The 23832-nt window shown below is 38.6% G+C and overlaps 1 protein-coding gene across 2 annotated transcripts in view; it reads left to right on the top strand.

Annotated features, from left to right (window-relative positions):
- The window catches only part of SCYL2 (SCY1 like pseudokinase 2), a 49240-nt gene extending 29672 nt beyond the window's left edge, over nt 1–19568 (top strand). For both annotated transcript variants that reach the window (XM_084620022.1, XM_084620021.1), the window contains exons 11-18: nt 753–866; nt 4752–4884; nt 8503–8621; nt 9809–9909; nt 10686–10752; nt 10881–10970; nt 12559–12678; nt 15876–19568. In XM_084620022.1, coding sequence (XP_084476148.1) covers nt 753–866; nt 4752–4884; nt 8503–8621; nt 9809–9909; nt 10686–10752; nt 10881–10970; nt 12559–12678; nt 15876–16526 — 1395 coding nt within the window. In that variant the 3' untranslated portion in view covers nt 16527–19568. The remainder of the gene's footprint in view (nt 1–752; nt 867–4751; nt 4885–8502; nt 8622–9808; nt 9910–10685; nt 10753–10880; nt 10971–12558; nt 12679–15875) is intronic.
- Nucleotides 19569–23832: the final 4264 nt, after the last annotated feature.

Below are 23832 nucleotides of genomic sequence, written 5' to 3'. Positions count from 1 at the left end.
TCCAAAATCCTTGGATAAATGGGGGCTTCAGCCCTGCAAAGCCTAGAAGTCATGGGGGAAAGTAACTGACCTGTGGCTTAACTAGAATTTTAGATAACTGGAGTTAAATTAACCAGGTTTTATCTGTCTCTGTATCTTAGATTAGTTTTACTATTTATAATTTAGTCTAAGTAATTATTCTAATTGGATACTTCTTTACTGCTGAGACACTTTTTGTAGTAGTCAGGTGGCATTTTAGGTGCTGTCACATATGTTGTTGTTGTGAATTTATTTTTCATGTAACAAATCAAGTGAAATATATATTTTAATTCTTTGCTTTTCTGTGATTAAAAACTAGCTTTCTATAAAGTACTGTTTTGTGAAAATGTAAGCCTTTTTCTTGATCCAGATATTTTGAAGTTATGATACTAATGTAGCTCTTTTCATTCAAAGGACTCTTCAGGCATGAATCCTCAAATTATGCTTTAGTAGTAGTCGTAGTAGTACTAGTGTAGTTTTCATTAATATAGCATGTAGTAATGGTAACTGAATGGTGGTTCTATAATATAAAAGTATATGTTTTTAGTAAATCAGACTGCTTGAAGTTCTAGCTTTTTAAAAATAAGTTGGGGATCAATTAGGTGACCACGTTTGTTTGTTGAAGAGGAGGATTGAGAACGTTTTAACTAATATTTTTGCTCTTACAGTATATATATTACTAATTTTACTGTAAAGTGAAGTTTTTAAAAACTCCTGTGGTTTTTTGCTTACAGGAACTTTGCCTTAACATAATTCCTACGTTTGCCAACCTAATAGACTACTCATCAATGAAAAATGCATTAATACCAAGAATTAAAAATGCATGTTTGCAAACTTCCTCTCTTGCTGTAAGTAAACTAATGTTCTTGATCTCTCCATCCCCTACTCCCAAAACATTAAAATAGTGCTCAGATCATTTTGGCTTTTCTGTTGTTTTAATTATTATCAACATGCTGCTGGAAAGCAAGAGCCTGGTACAGAAAACAGAGCAACTCCTACCATAATAGTATGCATTCACTTCAGTTTTTTCTAAAAGTATTGCTGTTTGTTCAGTAACCAATATGCAATCACTTGTGTTTCAGTGATGCAAAACTTTCTTTTGTTTTTATAAAGAACTGTTCTGGATTTTCTTTTTATATACTTCGTTATATGAGAAAACTAGCTAATGTGAAAAGTAATTGTCTAGTGCTCCTTGATATGAATTATATAAACTTTCAAAGTAGTTTTCTGGGTTTCTCCCCCTATTCCCCATTTTAGATATGTCCTGTCAAAAATGTGAATAATTGAAGTGATTAGGTATTCTTGAATTCAGCGTTGAGTCTGTTTGATAAAGTAATATGCCATTTCAGTTAAGTAGATTTCACACATACTTTTTGAACTGCATTAAGCCTTATTTGATTCTCTGATTAGAATGAAGAGATTTTTCAAAATGAAGTACCCATCAAGTAATTTAGGTACCTAAATATGGACTTAGGATCCTAACTTTTAGACACCAATTATTTAAAAAATCCTAATATTTGTTTGAGCCTTATTTATGTTCAGAAAAGGTTTTTGAAGCAAAGCAGCAGAGTTTAAATCATCCTAGCAACCATTCTTATTCTTTGAGCAAATTTCTTATTCTCTGAGGAAATCCAAGACATAAGCTGTGATGTGTGGGAAGGAGTCCTGCAGGATACTGCAGGTTCCTCCAGTTTCTACATTGTGACTTGTACGCACTTATGGTTCTGTATCACTCTCAGTGACATCTGCTTAATTTAGTAAACTACAGCAAGAATGTATTGTTCATGATCACTGCAAAGGCAATATCACAACAGAACACTAAATTCTATCATAGTGTGTCTAGTGCATAATATCAAGTGTAGAATTAGTTTAATTCTAATACACTTTCTGTTGGGGGACTATATCAAACACAAGTCGATGAACTGTACTGAAGAGTAGTACAGTCTATATTTTCCCACTCTAATTTTTGATAACGGAAAAGAGCTAATATCAGAATTGGTCTCTTGCAAAATGGAATATTTTCAATGTGTTGTTTTTCCCCAAGGAGGTTATGTTTAGTACTGGAAATTAAAATAAACTTGCTCTGACATTTCAGCAAAACAAATGGGTTGTGGAGGATATACATTGTATGGAACATGGAAATATTCAAAACACAAGACCTGGTAGTAATGGGGGACTTCACACACACATCTGTTGGAAAAGTAATAAGGCAAAACACACAATTTCCAATAAGTTCTTGGAATGTATTGAGGACAACTTTTTGTTTCAGAAAGTGGAAGAAGTAATGAGGGGGACAGCCATATTAGACTTGATTGTGACCAACAGGGAGGAATTGAGTATGAATCTGAAAATGAAAGGCAATTTTGGTGCAAATGATCATGAAATGATAGATTTCAAGATCCTAAGGAAAGGAAGGAATGAGAGCAACAGAATAAGCACATTGGACTTCAAAAAAGCAAACTTTAACAAACTCAGAGAATTGGTAGGTAAGGTCCCAAGGGAAGAAAATCTAAAGGATACAGAAGTTCAGGAGAGTTGGCAGTTCCTCAAGGAGACTTTATTAAAGGCACAACGGCAAGTTATTCTAGTGTGAAGGGAAGAATAGTAAGAGGCAATATGGCTCCATCAGAAGCTCTTTGATGACTTGAAAATCAAAATGGAATTCCACAAAAAGTGGAAACATGGATGAATTGATAAGGAGTAGTACAAAAGAATAGCATAAGGATGCAGGAACAAAATCAGAAAGGCTGCACAAAATGAGTTACACCTAGCAAGGGACAAAAAAGGCAGTAAGAAGAGCTTATTTAAATGCATTAGGAGCAAGAGAAAGATGAAGGAAAGTGGTAAGTTCTCTACTTCGCGGGGAAGGAGACCTAATAACAGATGACATCCAGATGGCTGAGTTGTTTAATGCCTATCTTAATGCTGACTGGATACTCAACACAATTAATACTCACAACAAAGAAGAAGGAACACAAGCCAAAATAGGGAATGAACAGGTTAAAGAATATTTAGATAAACTAGATGCATTCAAGTCAGCAGGGCCTGATAAAACTCATCTTAAGGTACTTCAGGAACTAGCTGAAGAAATCTGTGAACCATTAATAATTATCTTTGAACACTCATGGAGGATGGGTGAGGTCCTAGAAGACTTGGAGAAGGGAAAACAGAGAGTACCTGTCTTTAAAAAGGGGAGCAAAGAGGATGGGGAATCCAGTCAGCTGAACCTTGGTACCTGGAAAGATACTGAAACAAATTATTAAACAATAAATTTGTAAGCACCTAGAGTAAAATAAGGTGGGTAGATGAATGGTTTTGTCAAAAACAAATCATGCTAAAAACCTAATTTCCTTCTTTGACGGTAACTGACCTAGTGGGTGGGGTGAGGTGCAGAAGAGAAGCAGTAGATATGATGTATCTTGATTTTAGTAAGGTTTTTGACACAGTCTCAAATGATATTCTTATAAGCAAACTTGGAAAATGTGGCTAGATGAAATTACTATAAGGTGGGTGCACAACTGTTTGAAAGACCATACTTAGTTCTCAACGATTCACTGTCAAACTGGGAGGGCGTATCTAGTGGAGTACCACTGGACAGTCAATCCTGGGTTCAAGTACTATATTCAATATTTTCATTAATGACTTGGATAATGGAGCAGAGTGTGTGCTTACAAAATGCAGCCTGGACAAATTAGAGAATTAGTCAGAAATTTACAATTCAAGAAAGAAATTCAATAAAGACAAGTGCAAAGTATTTCACTTAGGAAGGAAAAATCAAATGCACAACTACAAAATGGGGAATAACTTGTGAGATGGGAGGACTGCTGAAAAGGATGTGGAGGCTATAGTGGTGCACAAATTGACCATGAATCAACAATGTGATGCAGTTGTGGGGGGAAAAGCTAATATTTTGAGGTATATTAACAGGACTTGTATGTAAGAATGTGTTCTGCTCGGCACTGTTGAGGCCTCAGCTGGAGTATAGCATCCTGTTCTGGGTGCCACGCTTTAGGAAAGATGTGAACAAATTGGAGAAAGTCCAGTGAAGAACAATAAAGTGATAAAAGATTTAGAAAATCTGACCTATGAGGAAAGGATAAAAAAACAGGGCATGTTTAGTCTTGAAAAAAGAAGACTGAAGTGGGGACCATAATAACTGTCTTCAGACATGTTAAGGGCTGTTTATAAAAGAGGACTGTGATCAATTGTTCTCCATGTCCACTGAAAGGAGGACAAGAAGTGATGGGCTCAATCTGCAGCAAGGGAGATTTAGGATACATATTAACTATAAGAGTAGTTAAGTGATGGAATAAGCTTCCAAGAGAGGTTGTGGAATCCCCATCACTGAAGGCTTTTAAGAACTGATTGGACAAACACCTGTCAGGGATGGTCTAGGTTTACTTTGTCCTGTTTTAGTAAGGGGGCTGGACTTGATGACTTCTCAAGGTCCCTTCTAGCCCTACATTTCTGTGGTTCAAGATGTTATTTTTACAATAATGTTTAATCATAACTGTGTATTAGAGGACTTTGGGGTCTATCTATTTCAATTTTGTAAAAATGTAGTTCGTCCAGTTATTTTAGTCTGTCTTAACACTTTTGTTAAAATGTAAGTTTAAATACAAAAATCTTATCTGTTTTTATAAAGATTTAAAATTCATGTATTTTAAAATGTTTATTTTTAGTCAAAAATAGACATTAGAGATGCTACTTAACTTCTGTTACATATTTAATAGGTCCGCGTGAACTCGTTAGTGTGCTTAGGAAAGATTTTGGAATATTTGGATAAGTGGTTTGTACTTGATGACATTCTACCCTTTCTACAACAAATTCCATCCAAAGAACCTGCAGTGCTTATGGGAATTTTAGGTAATGAATATTTAATTTCCCTTCTTGTTAGTTTTGTTGTTGTAATCTCTATATGGCATATTGGAAGTGCTGTATGTGTTCCATGGCTAACAATTTATGTAAAAGCCTATTAGCTGTTTTGGATTTCTCAGAGATTTTCTTTTATTCCAAATTGTATTCCCAATGCTCCTCTGTTCTCTGTTCGATGTATTTGTAGTCTATGGGCTCAGTTCAGTCACAAGTATCCTCCACAGCTGTTGACCTGTGGATCTTCTATGGGTCCTTTGGTTTCCACAGCTGCAGAGAATCTGCCGGAGAGCACTATAAATCCCTGTCACCTCCTGTTTCCTCTTCAGTAGTGAAGCTGTAAAATTGGACTTTCCAAATAGGTTTGCTGTCCAGCAAAGAATCCCCTTACACTGTCCAGTTGCATTTCTCTTAAGCAGTTTCTTTTGGACACTAATGGGCTGGGTTCTCTGATCCACCAAGTTTACTTTGTGACACTTAAGTTATATAAAATTAGGTCAAAATGACTGGAAAATGTCCCAGAAGAATTCCTCCTCTGCAGAGGGGAATCTTTATTGCTATGGGTGGCTCCACCACTTATATCGCCCAGAAAGCAGCGCAGGGGTATATCTGGAGGGGCATACAATGAGGCTCAGCTATGACTGATCTCAGCTGGCTGAGAATAAGGGAGTCATAATTATCTCCCTGTTGATGTCCCATCTGCACTGTTCCCAAGCTCTGCTCAGACACAGTGGAGAATAAAGCCTTAATTTGGGAGTGGTATGTAGAAATAAACTGTGAAAACCTCTTGATTAATACAGGCCTAAGCTTCCAGAAGGAACCCCTCCAGAAAGCAAGTAGATAGCAAAACTTTCACGGTTGCCAGGGGCAGGTTATGAACTCTGAGTATATGGGTGTCACTTGGGTTCAACAGCCACAAGTTACCTTGAGCCACCCAGTTACTCCTTTCTTTTGTTCTGAATGTTAGGAAGTCAGGGTACCATTTGGGGGGGGGGGGAGCCTTCCTCCCCCTCTCCCCCCCCGAGTTTCGTACAGGAGGCGTGCAAGTCCCCAGGTGGAGCTCTTAACTACAGGTAGTACAGAGGTGAAAGTGGGCCGGTATAGCATACTGGTAAGAAGTGGCCACCGGTACGGGCCCGTACACAGCTGACAGCAGTGCTTTAACGTCGCTCCCCTTTTGCCGACAGGGAAGCAGGGGAAAAGGGGCAGTTACCCTGGGGCCCAGCAATTTAAAAGGGCCCTGGGCTCCCAGCCGCTGCTACTGCAGCAGGAGCCCTGGGCCCTTTAAATCTTCACCGGGACTTATGTGGTCCCATCACCATAGTATCTAAGTGCCTTACAATGTTTAACTTTTTTCTATTAAACACAAGAAGGTATTTTTTCACGCAACGCACTGTTAACCTCTGGAACTCCTTTCCAGAGGGGGTTGTGAAGCCCAATACTATAATGGAGTTCAAAAGGGAGCTAGAAGATATTCATGGAAGATAGGTCCATCAATGGCTATTAGCCAGGATGGGCAGGAATGGTGTCGCTGGCCTCTGTTTGCCAGAAGCTGGGATTGGGTGACAGGGCATGGATCACTTGATGATAACCTCTCTATTCGTTCCCTTTGGGGCATCTGCCATTGACCACCTGTCAGAGGACAGAATACTGGGCTTGATGGACCTTTGGTCTGACCCAGTATGGCTGTTCTCATGTTCTCCTCACAGCCCCTCGATGAGGTAGAGCAGTGCTGTTATCCCCATTATACAGAAGGGGCACTGAGGCACATACAGACTGAAGACCAGATTTTCAAAGGTATTTAGGCACCTAATGGGATTCTCAAAAGTGCCTAGAAGGTTAGGTGCTTTGTAAACCCCACTAGATGCCTAGCTGCACCTTTGGGTTCCTAAAAGCTTTTGAAACTCTGTCCCTAAGGCACTGGCCTGAGGTCATACAGGAAGTCCATGGAGGGAGTAGAACCCAGGTCTTTCAGGGGTAGCTCCCTATCCAGCAGACCAGCCTCTCTCTCTCCAGCATGCTGCAAAAAAAGAGGACTCTGATAGATGGGAGCAAAACCAAGGTGGCCAGCTCTCTGAGACTCCAGCAAATGGTCCCAGGTGGTTGGGATGGATGTCATGGTTGACAGCATGAAAAGCAGCACAGAGGTCAGGAAGGATGGAGAATGAGAGTCAAATGAGAGGAAATCACTTAATTCCCTAGAGGTAACAGTTCTGCCCCATGCTGGGTTGTAGCGCAATGGCTGCTGTGCAGTTTTACATTTTAAAGAAAAATAATTTTTTGTTCTGAGTTTAATAAAAGGAAGGAATCAGAAAGTGTCATATAAGTATCAGATGTGTTTATACCTCAAATTCTTAGGGTTTTAGCTGTATCCAGGCCAATTCCAGAACAAAGGACAAAAATTGCATCCACGGAGTCCATAAAGTCAACTATTATTATGACATTGATTTGTATTATTCACTGGGGACCATCTGTGTGCTCAGCAGTGTTCAGAATATGCCAGAAAATGTTGTCCCTGAGCCAATGTGTATAAAATGTGTAGCCCTGGATAAGATGTCTTAGATATTTTAAGTATGAAGTGTATAGTTATTAAGCACATGTTAATATCTATGAGTGGAGGTAGTGGTGGCAATAGAAGTTTTACTGGATAAAGGACTAGAAGATTTGACCCTCCAACTTTCTTTCAAGAGGAAGAGCTGCCCTGAGCTCCTGTACCTGTTTATTTTCTTTTCCTGCCTGCAGTGGCCATGATGTACTTCCAAAGTCTCAATTTTTTTCTCAACTTGAAAATGTGGAATGTTCTTGCTGTTTGGTTTTAAATATTCTCCAGTGAGAACTGCAACTCAGTCACTGTAGTGTTGTGTCTAAGACTTTTCTGGAAAGTAACTAGCCTTTAAATGGAAGTAGAACCCCTAGAGCCCCAGGCAAGTGCAGTATAAACTCACAGGGCCTTGGCCTAGTAAGTTGTTTCCAAAATTAAATCATCTCTTCCGAGCTTGGTGAACTGCAAAAAAGTGATAGAAAGTAATCTAGATTTTTCTACAATTGTTTCAATTGTTGTATTCATGAGTTAGTAACAGATGAAGAATATATATTAAAATTTTAAACCTAACCCGTGTCTAAGTGACTTGACACAAGATGTGAGAACATGTTAGTATTAGAGCTGAGTGGGTCTAATACTTATTTAATTCTCTCTTTTATGTAAGAATTAGATACAGTGCTCTTATCAAATAATTTCTAAATTATCTGCCCCCAAACCCTGTACAAATCCTAGAGTTTTTAGGTGCCTGAAGTCCCACCACCACCATCAAAATCTGAAATGCCGCCCCTGTTAGGAAACCATGTCTTTTTGTACCCAGGTTACATTGGAGTTCAATACTTCAGTCCTTCACCTTTGTTTTTTCTAGTTTTGTGTTTAGTTGCAAATCAGTTTCTAACGAATTCTAATTAATCAGTTTCTTTATGTACAGATTTTTCCCTGGTAGTCTGACCTCTTTGAGTCCTGTGTTCAGTTTTATTATCAGTACGTACAATATGTATAGTTTTCTTGGAGCTCATTCACAATATTAACTACTAAACTACCGATCTTGCTATTTTAATGTTCTATACCAGGTATTTACAAATGTACATTTACTCATAAGAAGTTGGGAATTACCAAAGAACAACTTGCAGGAAAAGTATTGCCCCATCTAATTCCTCTTAGTATTGAGAACAATCTTAATCTCAATCAGGTATGAACACAGTTTTAATTGTTTTTGCACACTTTTATCTAATGAGCTGGTCTAGAAGTAGATACAAAATTAACATAGTTCTCTGACAAAATAGTTTATATGTTAGTGCATTTCAATGTGACTATAATCAATGATAAATGCTTACAGCGATATTGTCAGAATTGATAGGCTTAAAGAGCAATATTTGTATAGTGGATCCGGTCAATAATTCTAATTTAAGATTCTAAAGATGATGTTTTCATCGCTAAACCTGTTGCATCCATTAGTTATCTTAAATTAAAGCTGCTTCTAGAATATTTTCACTACTATTTGCCAATAAAATCCAGTATAGTTTAGTGACTGAATTACATACCTTCAAATGTAAGAAATTATCAGCTGACAGTCTTGACTTATAGTTAATAGAGGCACGAGAGAGTATGTAGTTCAGAATAACATCTAACAGACCTACATTTACTTTCTGGCATTTTAGAGCATTTCTGGTTTTCTAGCCAGAATGTCAGCACTCAAAGTAAGTAAATATTTCAAACCGTGGGACTAAAAATAGAGGAATTGAAGTCAGCATGTCAGTTCCCTGACCCATACTCCTTTTACTCATCTGTTGTTTTTACACAATGATTTATTCAAGAGACTGACTACAAACCTGTCTGAGTTTGCAGATGATGCATGTAGAATATAAACACTATGGAAAAATTTAAACAAGATTAATGTTATAAGGCTGATGGAAAATGTTACATTAGGAAACCTACAATACCATTCAAATATGCCATAAAATATTCAGGACAAAATGTAATGGGATTTAATCAAAGCATCAGAAACAAAAGGGCCATGGAGTAATATTGTGATGTCTTCTAAATGTCCTGGTAATTTAATTAACCACCTAACATTAAAACAGTACAAATCAAAAGCTAGAATGCATTCTTAATGTTTCCACTCGCAGCTTGTTTACAAGTGTTGCCAGTAGTGTAGCAATGCAAATATATTGCTGTAAAAAAAAACACGCTTAAGAAACGTGAATTTTAGAAAAATTCCTGTATCTGTGCACACCTGATATAGGTTTTATACTGAACAATTGTTTAAAGTTCTATATAGCTGGATTTCTAGCAATAAAAATGTTAGAACACAATACATTTTTTATATTTTTACCATCACAATGCAAAATCTTAACTTTTCACCCATTTCCTTTATAGTTTAATTCCTTCATTTCTGTCATAAAAGATATGCTTAGTAGATTGGAGGTTGAACATAAGACCAAACTTGAACAACTTCATATTATGCAAGAACAGCAAAAGTAAGTGTGTGTGTGTGTGTCTGTTGTAATGAAGTTCAGTTCCACCTGTATGAGCAAATGTGAAACACCTCTAGCTGTAGCAGCACATGCGGTAGAGCCTTGCTAGTTCCTAATTCAATCATTGATCACTCTCACAAATGGACAGTCTTTTTCCCCACCACCACTTTCTCAGCAAAGATTTGCGTCCTGAATTGAGGTCTTGTATTGCCGCTAAAAATTAATTAGTTTTATAAAATATAATACAGTACTTTTTCAGTAATTGTACAGTAATAAAATTAAACCACATTTGTCAGTGGGATTTTTTTTCCAGTTTCCTAGCTAATTCATGCAATATGGTAATCCACTATAGATCTCCATTATTTAGTACAGTTCTGGAGTATGAAAATATATTTAAACAGTTGTTGAGGACTGAAAAATTACATTGGAGAAAATTTGAGTTCTTTCATGAACAAAACTTACTGAAGACTCTAGGGATATTGTATGGGATTTACCATGAGTTTAAATCAATTTAACTAAACTAGCTATACATATCTATTCCTGTTTAGGAAAGAAACAAAGAGTATTTGAAATTGGCATTAAATAACTCACTACAATTTTAAATACTGCCTTTTCTAATCTGTGTCTCATGCATGCACGCTCACTCTAAATACAACAGTGCTGTGATAAGAGAAGTTTTCTTTTGTGTTAATTCTCGTAGAATTATGAACTTTGCTGAATTAGGGTCATTGCTTTGACTGGGATCCATCTTTTTGTAATATTTGTACTCTGTACTACAGATCTTTGGATATAACTAATCAAATGAACGTATCTGAAGAGACAAAATCTAATAGTACAAGTAATCAGGTAAGAGACAATATTTTGCATACACACAGGCATCAAATTTGAAATGATCTCTGCAATATTTGGTTTATCTTAATCATAAATTACAAAATTTAAAATTGTTCATGGATAATCTTTTTCAATTTGAACAGATTGACAAGGTGTTTAACAGTGCTGGAAATGACGTTCCAACTAGTGGATCACATAGTAAAGAAAATGGGCTCTCATCAAAACAGAAAAAGGTAAGCTCTTTTTCTGAAGGTGTTTTGTTATTCAAATGTGTTGTTTGAAAAAGTATGCATGTAAATACCTATCATACATTTTAATGCTTAAAGAGAATAACTGATCAGTTTTCCTCAGCACTGCACTCTGAATGTCCACATGGTGAGGAGCATTGAGAAATGTTTAAATTCTTCATTATGTTCCTGAGTCTCTTTGAAACAGTTTTACCGAAAACTGACATTGTTTGTGACACCAGCAGTGTAAGCAGCAAGTAATATCAACTAATTTCTTTCCTACTTCACCACCAACAAAACTTTATAGCAAAATGTAGGTAGTTGATTTGCATTTTCTATTACATTACCTCAGGCAACCTTAACCTAAGGTTACTAAAGAGGATGTAGAGAAAAACCAAATGCTGGATTAGGAGGCAGAGGCAAATTTTAAAAAATTGAGACCGCAAACATGATGGCAAAAAGCTAAAGGAGGCAAAAAATGAAAGGAACCAAATTGCTTGCTTTTAGAGTTGATACTCTATCTGAGGTTCTTTCAGCTACTGAATAATTATATAATTATATTAGTAGCCAAAAGAAATTCAGAAATATAATCTTCCCTCCCCCCAATTTTCTGAATCATCTCCTTCATTTGAAATAGATTGAAAAGGAGGTTCCCGCCCATCATCAACAAAAATTAAATTTAAATCCTAAAAGCTTTCTTCAGCAATCTCAAAATATAAATACAGAACCCTTTGAAAAAGAAATGCATAAATTATATAATTCTGTAATTCGTTTGCAGGATGGTAGTAGCCATGTTGGTCCCAGAGAGATGAGAAGTAAGAACATAAAAACTGCAGAGTTCTTTTTCAGATCTGGGGAAAGCAGTCAGAGTGCCAACTGTTAGTTTATATTTAGCCCAGACACTCTGATTTCTTTCATCAGACCTGAAGAACTCTGTGTAGGTCAAAAACTTATACCTTCCACCAACAGAAGTTGGTCCAGTAAAATGTTACCTTACCTACCTTGTCTCTGTTTTATATTAATGACACACTGTTGAGTTCAAATGACAATCCACAGATACAAACTTAATTTTACAGTAAATTGGTAGTTTAGATTTGACTATCAAACTACACATACATTATTCTCAAGAAACACCAATTCTTCCAAGAAACACCAATTACAACTTCAGAATTTTGTCAGATTATATTAGCTGATATTTCTCATTTATTCCTTGAAATAGAATACCTACATAAAATATGTTGAGTTTTTTAAAAACCCAGCAAATTATGGTTCAGAGATAAGGCAGCTGTGTTGTGATAGCCATTTCTTTGTACTCGGTGAGAAATTATGTAGGCAGTGTTAGTTTTATGATATCCTTAATTCATTTCCTTGCTTTTTAGCTACTTGGGTTTTCTAAATGTGGTGGGTTTTTATGATAAGTTTTTGTCACTTAGCAACATTAGCTAGTTTTGAAATGAAGTTTATTTTTGGAATAAAAAGTATGTACTGTATCATTAAATAGCTAGCATTATCATTTAGATTTCATATATTATAAATGAAGTAACTAGTCATGAGACATACTCCAATGTTAATGCTAATGCTTTGTGTTTTAAAGGTATCACTTACACTTGAAGAGAAACAAAAGTTAGCAAAAGAACAAGAACAGGCACAAAAATTGAAAAACCAGCAACCACTTAAGCCTCAATCACATGCAGTCACAGCTCCAGTCAAACAGGTGAGAAAAGATCTCTACTGAACAGTTTCCATGGTAACCTTGCCCCTATCTCCTTGCAAGTTCTGTATGTGTTATGAAAGTGATCATTTTCTATTTCTTACCTTCTTGATTTACTGACTTCCCCCACTCCCTGTTTTCAGTAGTGTCGATACCATAGAGTCAATGTAGCTAAATAATAACAAATTGTGTTTGTGTTCTGCCCAGTGCCTCAAAAGCAATATTAATTATATTTATTATTTATGACGCAGTAGTGTCCAGAGGCAACATCATGATTTGGAGTCCCATTGTTCTAGGTACGATACAAGCTTACAGGAAGACAGTCTCTGATCCAAGGAGCTCACAGCCTAAATAGATAAAAATAAAGGGAGGGAGGAGGACAGGAATGCAGCACATAAGCAAAGCAGAGTGGTGGTTTGCATGCTGTTCATTACACTTTTTTAAAGTCGTGTCTGTGTAAGGTAGGAGGAAATAAGTTAGCAAGTGTGAAGGAAAAGGGATAGAAGGATGGGAGATATTTAAGGATAAAGAATCAAAAAGGTGATTAGGAAAGAGGGAGGACAGAAGAGAGCAAGGAGCATGGAGGGTAGGTAGAGCAAGGCTGGCATCAGAGAGGTTCTGATGAAGATGAGATTGGAGCAAATAGTCAATAAAGGAAAGAATGCCTGGAGTTCAGTCTACAAAAGCAAAGCCTGCTGATATCACTGACAGTGGCAGATTTAGAGTTAGTGGGGCCCTGTGTGCATTTTCAGGCGACCCCTCCCCCACCCTCAGGACTCAGCCAAGAAAAAACATTCTCTCATATATTCTCTCACCCTCCACCTGTTTCTTCATTCTTTTTTTTCTTCATCCTCCTATATTATAAGTAATGGGAAGTAAATGAAAAAGTTTGGTTGTGGGGTGCAGGCTCTGGGCTGGGGCAGGGAGTTAGGATGCAGGAGTGGGGAGGCGCTTACCTCTGGCGGCACGGCTCCCAGAGTGACCTGTGCACACACCTCTCTGGCATCGGCTCCTAGGTGTGGGGGGCCAGGGAGTCTCCACACACTGCTGTCCGCAGGCACCACCCCCGCAGCTCCCATTCGCCACAGTTCCCGGCCAATGAGAGCTGCGGAGTCAGTGCTTGGAATGGGGGCAGTGCACGGAGACACCCATACACACACACACACCCCAGGGGCCACGGTGACGTGCTGGCCGCTTCTCGGAGCGAAGCAGCATGGAAGAAGGGAGGCAGAGCGGGCAGGGAACCGCCTTAGCCCTGCTGCTGGCACATCTCTGCACGCCCCTTGGTGGGAGAGGGACAGGGGTCTCTGTATGCAGGCAGAGGCAGTGCGTGGAGCCACCTCCCCTCCCCTGCTAGGGGCGCGCAGAGACATGCCAGCATCCAGCCACTTCTGGGAGCGGCGTGGGGCTACCAGCCACGGCATGCAGGCAGCCTGCCTGCCTGAGCCCTGCTGCACCGCCAGCTGGGATTTGGGGGCAGGTTGTCAGATATTAGTCCTGCACTTTGGGGGCCCCCCGTCATTGGGGGCCCCATGCCACCACATGGTTTATTCCAAGGTAAATCTGCTCCTGATCACTGATGTCCTGAGGTGAAAGCCTCTTCTGGCACAGAAATCTGGTTCTTGGGTGCTTTCAATATCTCCTGGAAGAATATTCATGGACCCAGAGTTGGGGTCTCATTCTCAGCCTGCTTCTTGCTTGGGGAATCTGTTCTGGGGTGCTGTTTCGTCCCCTGTCAGTTCACATGACTCCAGAAAGTTTCTTTATTGTTGATGTCTGGTGATGTACAACGGAGGAAAAAAACCCAGCTTGATTTTTAGGTACAAGAAGAGCTTGCAGTGGTGGTGTTTGAAAAAGTTACATTGATTTGTTTGTGGCTGTTGTTGATGGTAGATACAAACAAAGGATATTTTCTGGCTATCATCTTGCTTTCAGAATATTACAGCAACCTTTTCTTCACTTTGGTGGGATAGTCAGAACATGATTTACATATTAATGTAAATATTTTGTGTACCTTAATTTTCTTTAAAAGTTTAATAAATCTCATTAAAGTAATTTCATTTAAACGTAGCTTCGCCTCTTATGTGAGATTAATTTAAACTCTGTTCAAAGTAGAGCTGGTCAAGAAAAGGTTTAGTGAAAAACTCTGGGCAAGAGGACTTGTTTTGTTCCCCATTTTTTCTAACATGGGGGAGGGAAGGAGTGCCCGGGGGGGGGGGGGGGAGAAGACCTTTCTGTCTTTGTCTTCCTTCCTGACACACCTTCTTCCTGTGGGGTAAGTGGGGAGGAGAAAGAGTGGGAAGGAAAAAATAATTTTTTCCCGCTACCATTACCGAATGAAAAATATTATTGAAAACCTTTCTGTGCAACGCTAAACTAGGATGGACTTGTTTTTTTACACCCTTTGATCTGCATATACCCACTTTGCTTATCAATGAATGTCTCCCATATTTACAACAGTGGGTTTCAGCACTCTTGTTTCTATGGATAAAGACCATAAAACCAGATCATAGTTATTCTTCATATTTTCAGTCTGTGTGCAACTTCTATGATTTCAGACCAATGTATATATTGGTGCAGCCCAATGCATTTTGAAGAGGACAAAATGCCTGTCCTCAGATAGGAGCATGCAACTTTTATTGACCTCAGTAAGAGTTGTACATACATCTGAAGGCTAAATTTAGACCCATATAGAAAATGTGCAATTTATAGTATAGAATATTGATTTACTGAACATATGCTTAGTGCATCTTTTTCAAAACACTAAAGGATCTCAGGGCACATATTTCATAGAGATATTTTTCAGCATGATACTGTATGTGAGCATTTAGCCATGTGACTCACTTTGACTTTAATGGAAACAATTGTGTTCAGATCCCTCAAGCTGTGCTGAAAATTCTTCTCAAGTAGTCTCAGAAGTGTTAGTTTAGAAAAACAGTGTTTGCCAGACTCAGATGCCAAATCTGTGGAACAACTCAAAAATCTGAGTACCAAAATAACCAAATTGTCCTTCTATAAAGTAAAGAAATTAACTTTTATGCCAAGTTTGAGGGAAACATGGAATAGAAGTAATTTCAGCTTCTGAAAATTGGGATTTAAAAGAGGGCCACTTGTATCTTAACTGCAGAAGCAATGTAATAAAGTGTTGCTAGTATGTCTGGAGCAGCAAAAGCACATAACTACACTTGTATGTTTTGCAGGCAAAGGATTTGACAGATACCTTGATAGATAATATGTCGTCTTTGACCAGCCATTCCATCAGCAAACCTAAAGTTGCTTCTTCAAGTAGCTTCTCTTCTGTCCCATCTATGACTGTTGGAATGGGATTTTTATCACCTATTGAGAGCACTAAGCAAAACATAACAAATGGACTAAATACTAATATGGGATTTCAGACTTCTGGATTCAGCCTTGGGGCAGGTACTACAAACCAGAATTTCTTCAGTAGTCCAACTGCAACTGGAATGGCCAAGATGAACATAGTACCAACTGCCAACATGCCAAACTACAGCCCTGTGAGTGCTACATCTGGAGTTTCACAGCCGACGCAACACAACAGATCCCCAGACCTTTCTGCTTTAGATAGTCTTTTTGGTCCTCAAAAACCCAAAGTTAGTATGAACCAATTGTCACAACAGAAACCAAACCAGTGGCTTACTCAGTTTGTACCCCCTCAAGGTTCCCCGGGTGCAAGCAGTTCTGTTTTGGGCCCACAGATGAACACTCTAGGACAACCTGGTTTTGGTATGCAGGGTAATCCTTTCTTTAACCCTCAGAACTTTGCACAGCCAACAAACACCATGACAAACAGCAGCTCAGCTAGCAATGACTTAAAAGATCTTTTTGGGTAAAATGTCTTGCTTTCTTTTTCAAAGATTGATACAATTTGAATGATGGGTAAGCTGATTAACATCTTTGTATGACTGATAAAAATTTGACTTGAGGAAACTTTCCACCTAGCAAAATAAAGACTTGCACCAGAAAAAGATTTTTTTTTCAGGCTGACCTGGTAATGCAGTAGAATCTCATAATTGTCAAGCTGTCTTATGTGATAAATAATCTTGGCCCTTTTTCCCCAACTTCAGGGTTTTAAGTTTTAAGTCAGGATACATCAATCTGCATACATCCATTCATAAAAGCAGAAGCTAAATATTTCATAATTGTTCAGAGATTTGTTCTGAATAGCTTTTGGATTTGTGTAATTTTACTCCATAAATTGAACAAAAATGGTTAAGTTGTAACACGCTAATTTATATTGTTTAGTGCCCCCACAATACTCAAGTCTCTGTTCAATATGTGCTAAATCCTGATGGGGTGTCGATTTGGATAGCCTAAATTTGGCATGACCCTAATTTGTACTATGACACACTATGGGAAGAATCAGTTGTTATGTTGCATCCAAGAGGCTGTTTTTTTTAGCCGTGTTGAATGAAAATATCTCTAATCATGTATAAGAGGCTAAGGTTTTGAAGGGAAATGTTTTGGCTTTCACTTTATCTTGTTAGCCCTGGTCTACACTAGGGCTTTAGGTCGAATTTAGCAGCGTTAAATCGATGTAAACCTGCACCTATCCACACGATGAAGCCCTTTATTTCGACTTAAAGGGCTCTTAAAATCGATTTCCTTACTCCACCCCTGACAAGTGGATTAGTGCTTAAATCGGCCTTGCCAGGTCGAATTTGGGGTACTGTGGTCACAATTCGATGGTATTGGTCTCTGGGAGCTATCCCAGAGTGCTCCATTGTGACTGCTCTGGACAGCACTCTCAACTCAGATGCACGATTGTTTGCCGTTGCTCTGACGCAGGGAGGGGCGACTGATGACACGGCTTACAGGGTTGGCTTACAGGGAGCTAAAATCAACAAATGGGGTGGCTTTACATCAAGGAGTATTTCAGGCAGGACTTCACGGAGGGTTCCAATAAGAAATGGTGCACCTAAGTTGTTATTCTTATTGGAACAAGGAGGTTAGTCTGGCCTCTGATTGATACATGGATAGATTTACCTCGCTGCACCTTCTATGTGAGTGACTGCAGTGTGATCTAGAGAAATGAGTCCCCTAGACGTGGGGCGAGGGGGGGGGGGGTTTGCAAATGAGTACAAAACAAATCTGGTCTATTTCTTGTTTTGATACACTCCACCTACCTTTTACATCTTTGGCTGGCAGCAGACGGTGCAGAAGGACTGCATGCCATCCACATCTCATGGCTGCTCGGCAGAAGATGGTACAATAGGACTGCTAGCCATCCTCATCTCTTGCCTGCCCGGCAGAAGATGATGCAATAGGACTGCTAGCAATCCGTATCATCTGCCTGCTCACCATAAGATGGTTCAATAGGACTGACTGCAGCACTAAAGAGAATAACTTGATCAAGTCACTCCAGATTTAGTCCCTGCACCCATGTCTGCTCAGGCGCTCCTGATAGACCTAACGCAGGTGACCAGGAGCACCTGGAACATGACGATGACGGCTACCAGTCCTATTGCACCGTCTGCTGCCACAAGGCAATGGGTTGCTGCAGCTGTGTAGCAATGCAGTTCTGTGTCTGCCAGAATACAGAAGACATAACGGTGACAGTGAGCTGAGCGGGCTCCATGCTTGCCGTGGTATGGCGTCTGCACAGGTAACTCAGAGAAAAAGGCGCGAAACGATTGTCTGTCCTTGCTTTCACGGAGGGAGGGAGGGAGGGAACGGGGGCCTGACGATATGTACCCAGAACCCCCCACGACAATGTTTTAGCCCCATCAGGCATTGGGATCTCAACCCAGAATTCCAATGGGCAGCGGAGACTGCGGGAACTGTGGGATAGCTACCCACAGTGCAACACCCCAGAAGTTGACTCTAGCCTCGGTACTGTGGAAGCATTCTGCCGAGTTAATGCACTTAGAGCATTTTCTGTGGGGGGGGACACACTCGAATATATAAAACCAATTTCTAAAAAACCGACTTCTATAAATTCGACCTAATTTTGTAGTGTAGACATACCCTTAGAGAGAAAGAAGGATTAATACAGCAGTAGTGTTCAACAAGAATAAGGTGATGATGGTGATCATTCTAATTCTCACTAAAACAGAATGGAGATTTTTGGGGTGAAATTGTGATATTAACTCTAAGCAAGTTTGGGACACAGAAAAGCACTGCTCCAATAGTCATGCTAGATTATAACTTGCTTCGTGATTTTTGATTCCCAATTATTAGCACCAGAGCAAGAGCCATGTACCATTGATGTTAAGATTTTCTAAATCCTGCTTAAAACGTGGCAGGTATATTGTAAGTGAAATATTTCTGTTTTAGTGGCTAAGACGATCTGCCTCAAAATTGGATATATTTTGCATAGTTACATGGAAACATTTTGGATCACTTAACATTTTCCATCTATATTAGACTGAAGAGGACTGCTCAAAACTAGTGCTGTATAGTTATGTGAAAAAGCAGTCTGCCATGATTGCCTTGATTTAAAATGAAAAATTATTCAGATTTTTTTCTGTCAAACTCTTACGAAGGACAAATGCATATGAAGTGACTTCTCAAAAGCAAAACTGTAAGTACTAGAATATATTTGGTGACTAGATAACTATTTTAAATCCTTTTAATGTATTGCTCCAAATTTAATAAAGTTCTCGAGAAAATTAAGCAGTAGTTTCTTCTGCTTCCAAACAGGTAGATGTTCAGCTTGCCTGTGATAGAATCTATGGTCTGACAGTTTTCTACTGTTTGGTTTTAACTCTTTCTTTCCTAGAAAATTCAGGAACCTTCTTGTGTAATATTTAGAAGACTATAGCTGGCTATTTTGAGAAGGGAAGAACTAGTTAACTTTTCTTTATAGAAAACTTGTACTTTATTTTTCAAAGCCTTTCTCTAATAATATTGTTCTTTCATTTGCTGCTTAAGAAACCAAAGGGCCTTATGCTGTAAATGTGACTTGTATTTTTGTTAAATTATATTTCCACAGTTTTAAGCAGTAAAAATGTTAAATGTATCTTTTAAAAAAACCTGTGTATTATAGCTGCTGCCTTAGTCCTTTTGTTTTAAAATATCTGGGATCAGTGAATTTTTTTTAAATGCACATTGTATGTGCTGTTGATATTTTTGGTGGATATTGTAGGTTACATTGAATTAGCAGCATAATTTAAACGATACTAGGACAACTGAACATTTTCGATACATATATGGTTAGTGACCTTCTATACTGTGGGTGATCCTAATGTCTCTCTTTTTATATAAATGAACTTGTGCATCTGATTTCTGAGAGATGTACTTTATTAGGGCAATCTAAGGCAAGACTTTGAAGAATTACTTGAGTCTGCATTCTCCTGAATTATGTGGGAAATAAAACAGTGTTAAAAATGACCACTGTTAATATAGTTTATTGTAAAATCTGATATTCAAGGTAGAGATGCACTCAAGCCAAAAAATTCTAATCTGGATTTTGAGCACTCCTGTTCTCTTGATCATCCCACACAGAGAGTTTGGGGGCATTCAGATTTAGGATTTTGGTTCAGCCTATTAGAGAGAGAGGACAGTTGCAAAATTTGGAATTTTGGGTCTGTGGTTTTAGTTGGGCCAATCTCCAATTCAAAGTATAGGGTAGTTCTTTGTAAACTATTTTTATGTCCTGTAGGGTTTATTTCTGAGAGAGAGGAAGATTGTACACAGGTAATATACTGGATAAATGTTTGTCTGGCTTGAATAATTTGAATTTTTTTCTGTGCAGCACTTTGGTGCAAAATTTGTTTTCTCTGTGAAATGAGGCATAGCTTCCAAAATCCAGAGTTCTATGCCTCCGCAATGCTTCTTGGGCTCTGTAACAAGAGGGAGTGTTTATGAAGCTGACTCTATCTCCTGCTGCTTTTGCTCACCTCCAAGCCCCAATGACAGGTTGAACTGCAGACAGTAGTATATCATGCGGTCAAAGTTAATACTACTGGATCGACAATAACATATATATCTGGAATCTGTAGAGGTATTAGGGAAAGGATGGGGGAGAAATACAGAGAGAATGTTACAGAAGATGGTCAGGCCTGCCATTTTCCTAGTGAAGGAAGGACTTCCATGGGTTCAGACGTAAGTCGGGAAGATGGGTCACACCTATCCTGCCCCTTCTTTATTTTCTGTATCTGCTTTTTTTCTCCTCTCCATGCATTTAGCCCTCAAATAGAATGGAAATTTTGGTTTGAAATTGATATTACCTCTAGGCAATGTATAAAAATATTTATATTTGTCTCATCAAAATAATCATCCACTGTAAAATAAATGGTGTTGTTTCCTTGAACAATTAATGCAGGTTCTACGTTTCTGCCCTTAACACTGAAATGAACTTAAAAATATGTGCAAACATTGCATGCATCAAGTACATTTGTTTAGGTAACTCCCCAATCCTGCACTTACATCTGTGCTATCAGACCTCCATTGACTGCAATAGAGTTCTGCATGAGTCTGGCTCTTAGTCGAGGATTGCAGTCCAGGTGTGTTATAACTCATTTTGTTAGAACTGAAAACTGGAGTCAATATATCAAAGCTAAAAAGGGACGAGGGAACAAGTTCCCTTTTGATTCACTTCACTGCCACTTTTTTAGTGTGAAAGACAAACTATAAACACTGGGGAAATACAGATGTATTTCCTCTGTGTGCAAGCATTAGTTGTCCTCCTGCTGTTCTCTCATGCAGTGTAAATTAGTGACTATAAGCCTAGTCACAGGCTTCTGGTTCAGACCCTTTTGTACTCTAAAGTCTGGAGAATACTGTGGGAAAAAAAACAAAATCAGTAAAACAAATTAGCCTTTTAAATGGGGCCACAGTATTTAACAGGGCTTGAAGAACCTGTTCGACTAGGGCTGGTAGAAAGTTTTCCTGGGCAAGTGAACTGAGTGGGGGCCATGCACCTGCCGACTCCTTTCCTGGGAGGGAGAGAGTTGAGTAGCTCCTGAGCGGATATCTTTTTCAGGAATCCAAGAGTGGAGGGAGGGAACAGAGCTGCTGCTGCTGCTTTTCCCATAAGGGTGAGAGATATGGAGTGGAGTCACCTATGTGGAAGACCAAGGACCTCTTGTATATGCAGAAGGGTAGTAGCATCAGAGGAGCCTTGCAAAAAGGTACTGAGGATCCATTATTGAAAAGGAGGGCAAATTTAACTGGGGGAATGGGTAGGGTATCTGTTTACTATTGGGGGCACAGCTGGCTGTTGTGAGGGAGGGAAGATGTGGTAATGTGAATAAAACGGATGTGGCCTTGGAGTACCAGGGTCTTGAGGGGTTTGACAGTACAGGTACTTTACACTGAGGCTGAGCAGGCTTGGTCTTCGGACAAATAGGTGTCAAATATTTCAAGCTCTGTATTGAAACACATTTTTTTTTCGTTAAAGTCTTGTCTTCCTAGCGACCTACATTGTTGTGACACGTTACTATTTTGCAACTTTCTTAAATACTGCATTTGTCTTTTTAAGTTAGAAAAATATGGCAAGGGAAAGATGCATTTGCTGATGATTTTGTATCCTGCTTTGTACGTACATGTATTTAGATGCCATGATACCACTTGTATTGGTTACATTTCACAGTGAGAACAAAAATGAAATGTGAGAGTTTAGACTGAAGTCAAATGTCACCCATCTGCCATGCGTAAAAAGATGATTTTCTTTCTTTATGATTTGTGTGTAAATATGTTTAGTATGCCTATATCTACCTGAATTGCAGTAGAAAGGGAATAGCATTCCTTCCTCAAGTAAGCTTATGTACACTTGATCTCAATCTTGGACTTGAGAAGTGACTTATTTGTGAGTGTTTTTGAGTTGATTGGCTTGTGCAGTTCAAGGTTAAAGAAATACCCTGTAAAAATGTTTGTGTGTGTGTAACCCTGTGTCTGTTTTATGTTCTCTGCAGTGTGAGATGCATTTTATTTACTAATAATTTCTGTTTTGAAACAGCTTTCTGGGTAAATTCTTCCAAACTATCTGGTTTGCAATGAGATTCTGCTTTGTACCTCTCTTTCCAATAGGATTTGACTGATGTACAAGGAAGTCACATAAGACATTAGAGACTAGGATTAGTACCCCCAAGTCCCCTTAGTGTTCCAGTCCTTGCAACAAAATCAATAGAATAAATGGGTCCCTGATATTGAATTGGAAGTGGTTTGTTCTCATAAGTGCTAAAATTCAGGCAGTTCTAACCACTGTACAGATCTTCGGGCTTGAAGTTGTAAATCAAAACTGCTTTAATGTATTATAGTGATCTCAGGCCTTGGGCAAGATATTTAATAAAGTATTTGTTTACTTGTCTAATTGTACAGTCGGTATTTAGTGGCAGTTTTATGTTTAAAGCATTAAATTCTCATGAAGTGTGTGAAGTGATGTTACTATAGTGTCAGCTGCGATTCACGATCAGCAGAACTGTCATAGCATGACATTGTATTTTGGTTTATTGGACATCACAATTCTACAACAATAAATTTATTCTTGTATCAGCTTTTAGATCAGTAATCTTATAAAACATAAAATGCACAATGAAAGTTTAAAGAAATTCATACAACTTTGTACTGTGAATGAAAATGGTGTAGTTTTGAAATCTGAATGAGGTTGCTTACTAAAATAAATGAATTTTTCATATTTTCATGTTGGAAGTAAAAGTGAATATTTTTATTCCCAGCATTCCATAAAAGCAAGCAATGCTAACCTATGTGGAAAACTTTAATTATCACACTTTTTTGTTTGCACCTCCATTTATCCAACAAGAAGGGCATAATACAATCCCGGAATGATGATTAGTCCTGGATTCAGTTTTTCTTCAAGTGGTTGCTGCTGAGGCATCTGTGGATTTGGAGCATATGTTGCACACATGCACAGAACGGACATCATGAGATGCAGCAGAGATGCAGCGAAGAGCCAGAGAAGACGTTTGAAGAATCACAACCAATCTTTGGAAAACATTCACGAAAATCAGAAAAATTAAATGCTAATTTTAAAGTTTTGTCTCCTCTCTCCACCATTGCATATTAATAAGGGCCATATTCTGTCATCTGTCTTCCCAATGCAAAATTTCTATTGATATTGTTGCCCCTTTTGAGCTGAGCAGCTAGCCAGTATTTGGGTTCTTGGGGTTCTTTCTGTTATCAGGAGAAATTAATGAAATTCCACGTATTTGTCTATATTCTTTATAAATAACATGA

The sequence above is a fragment of the Lepidochelys olivacea genome, assembly GCF_965140295.1.
Source record: "Lepidochelys olivacea isolate rLepOli2 genome assembly, chromosome: 1".
NCBI classification, from domain to species: Eukaryota; Metazoa; Chordata; order Testudines; family Cheloniidae; genus Lepidochelys; species Lepidochelys olivacea.
Note: the sequence above shows the minus strand (reverse complement) of the source record. Positions and strands in the feature narration are given on the sequence as shown.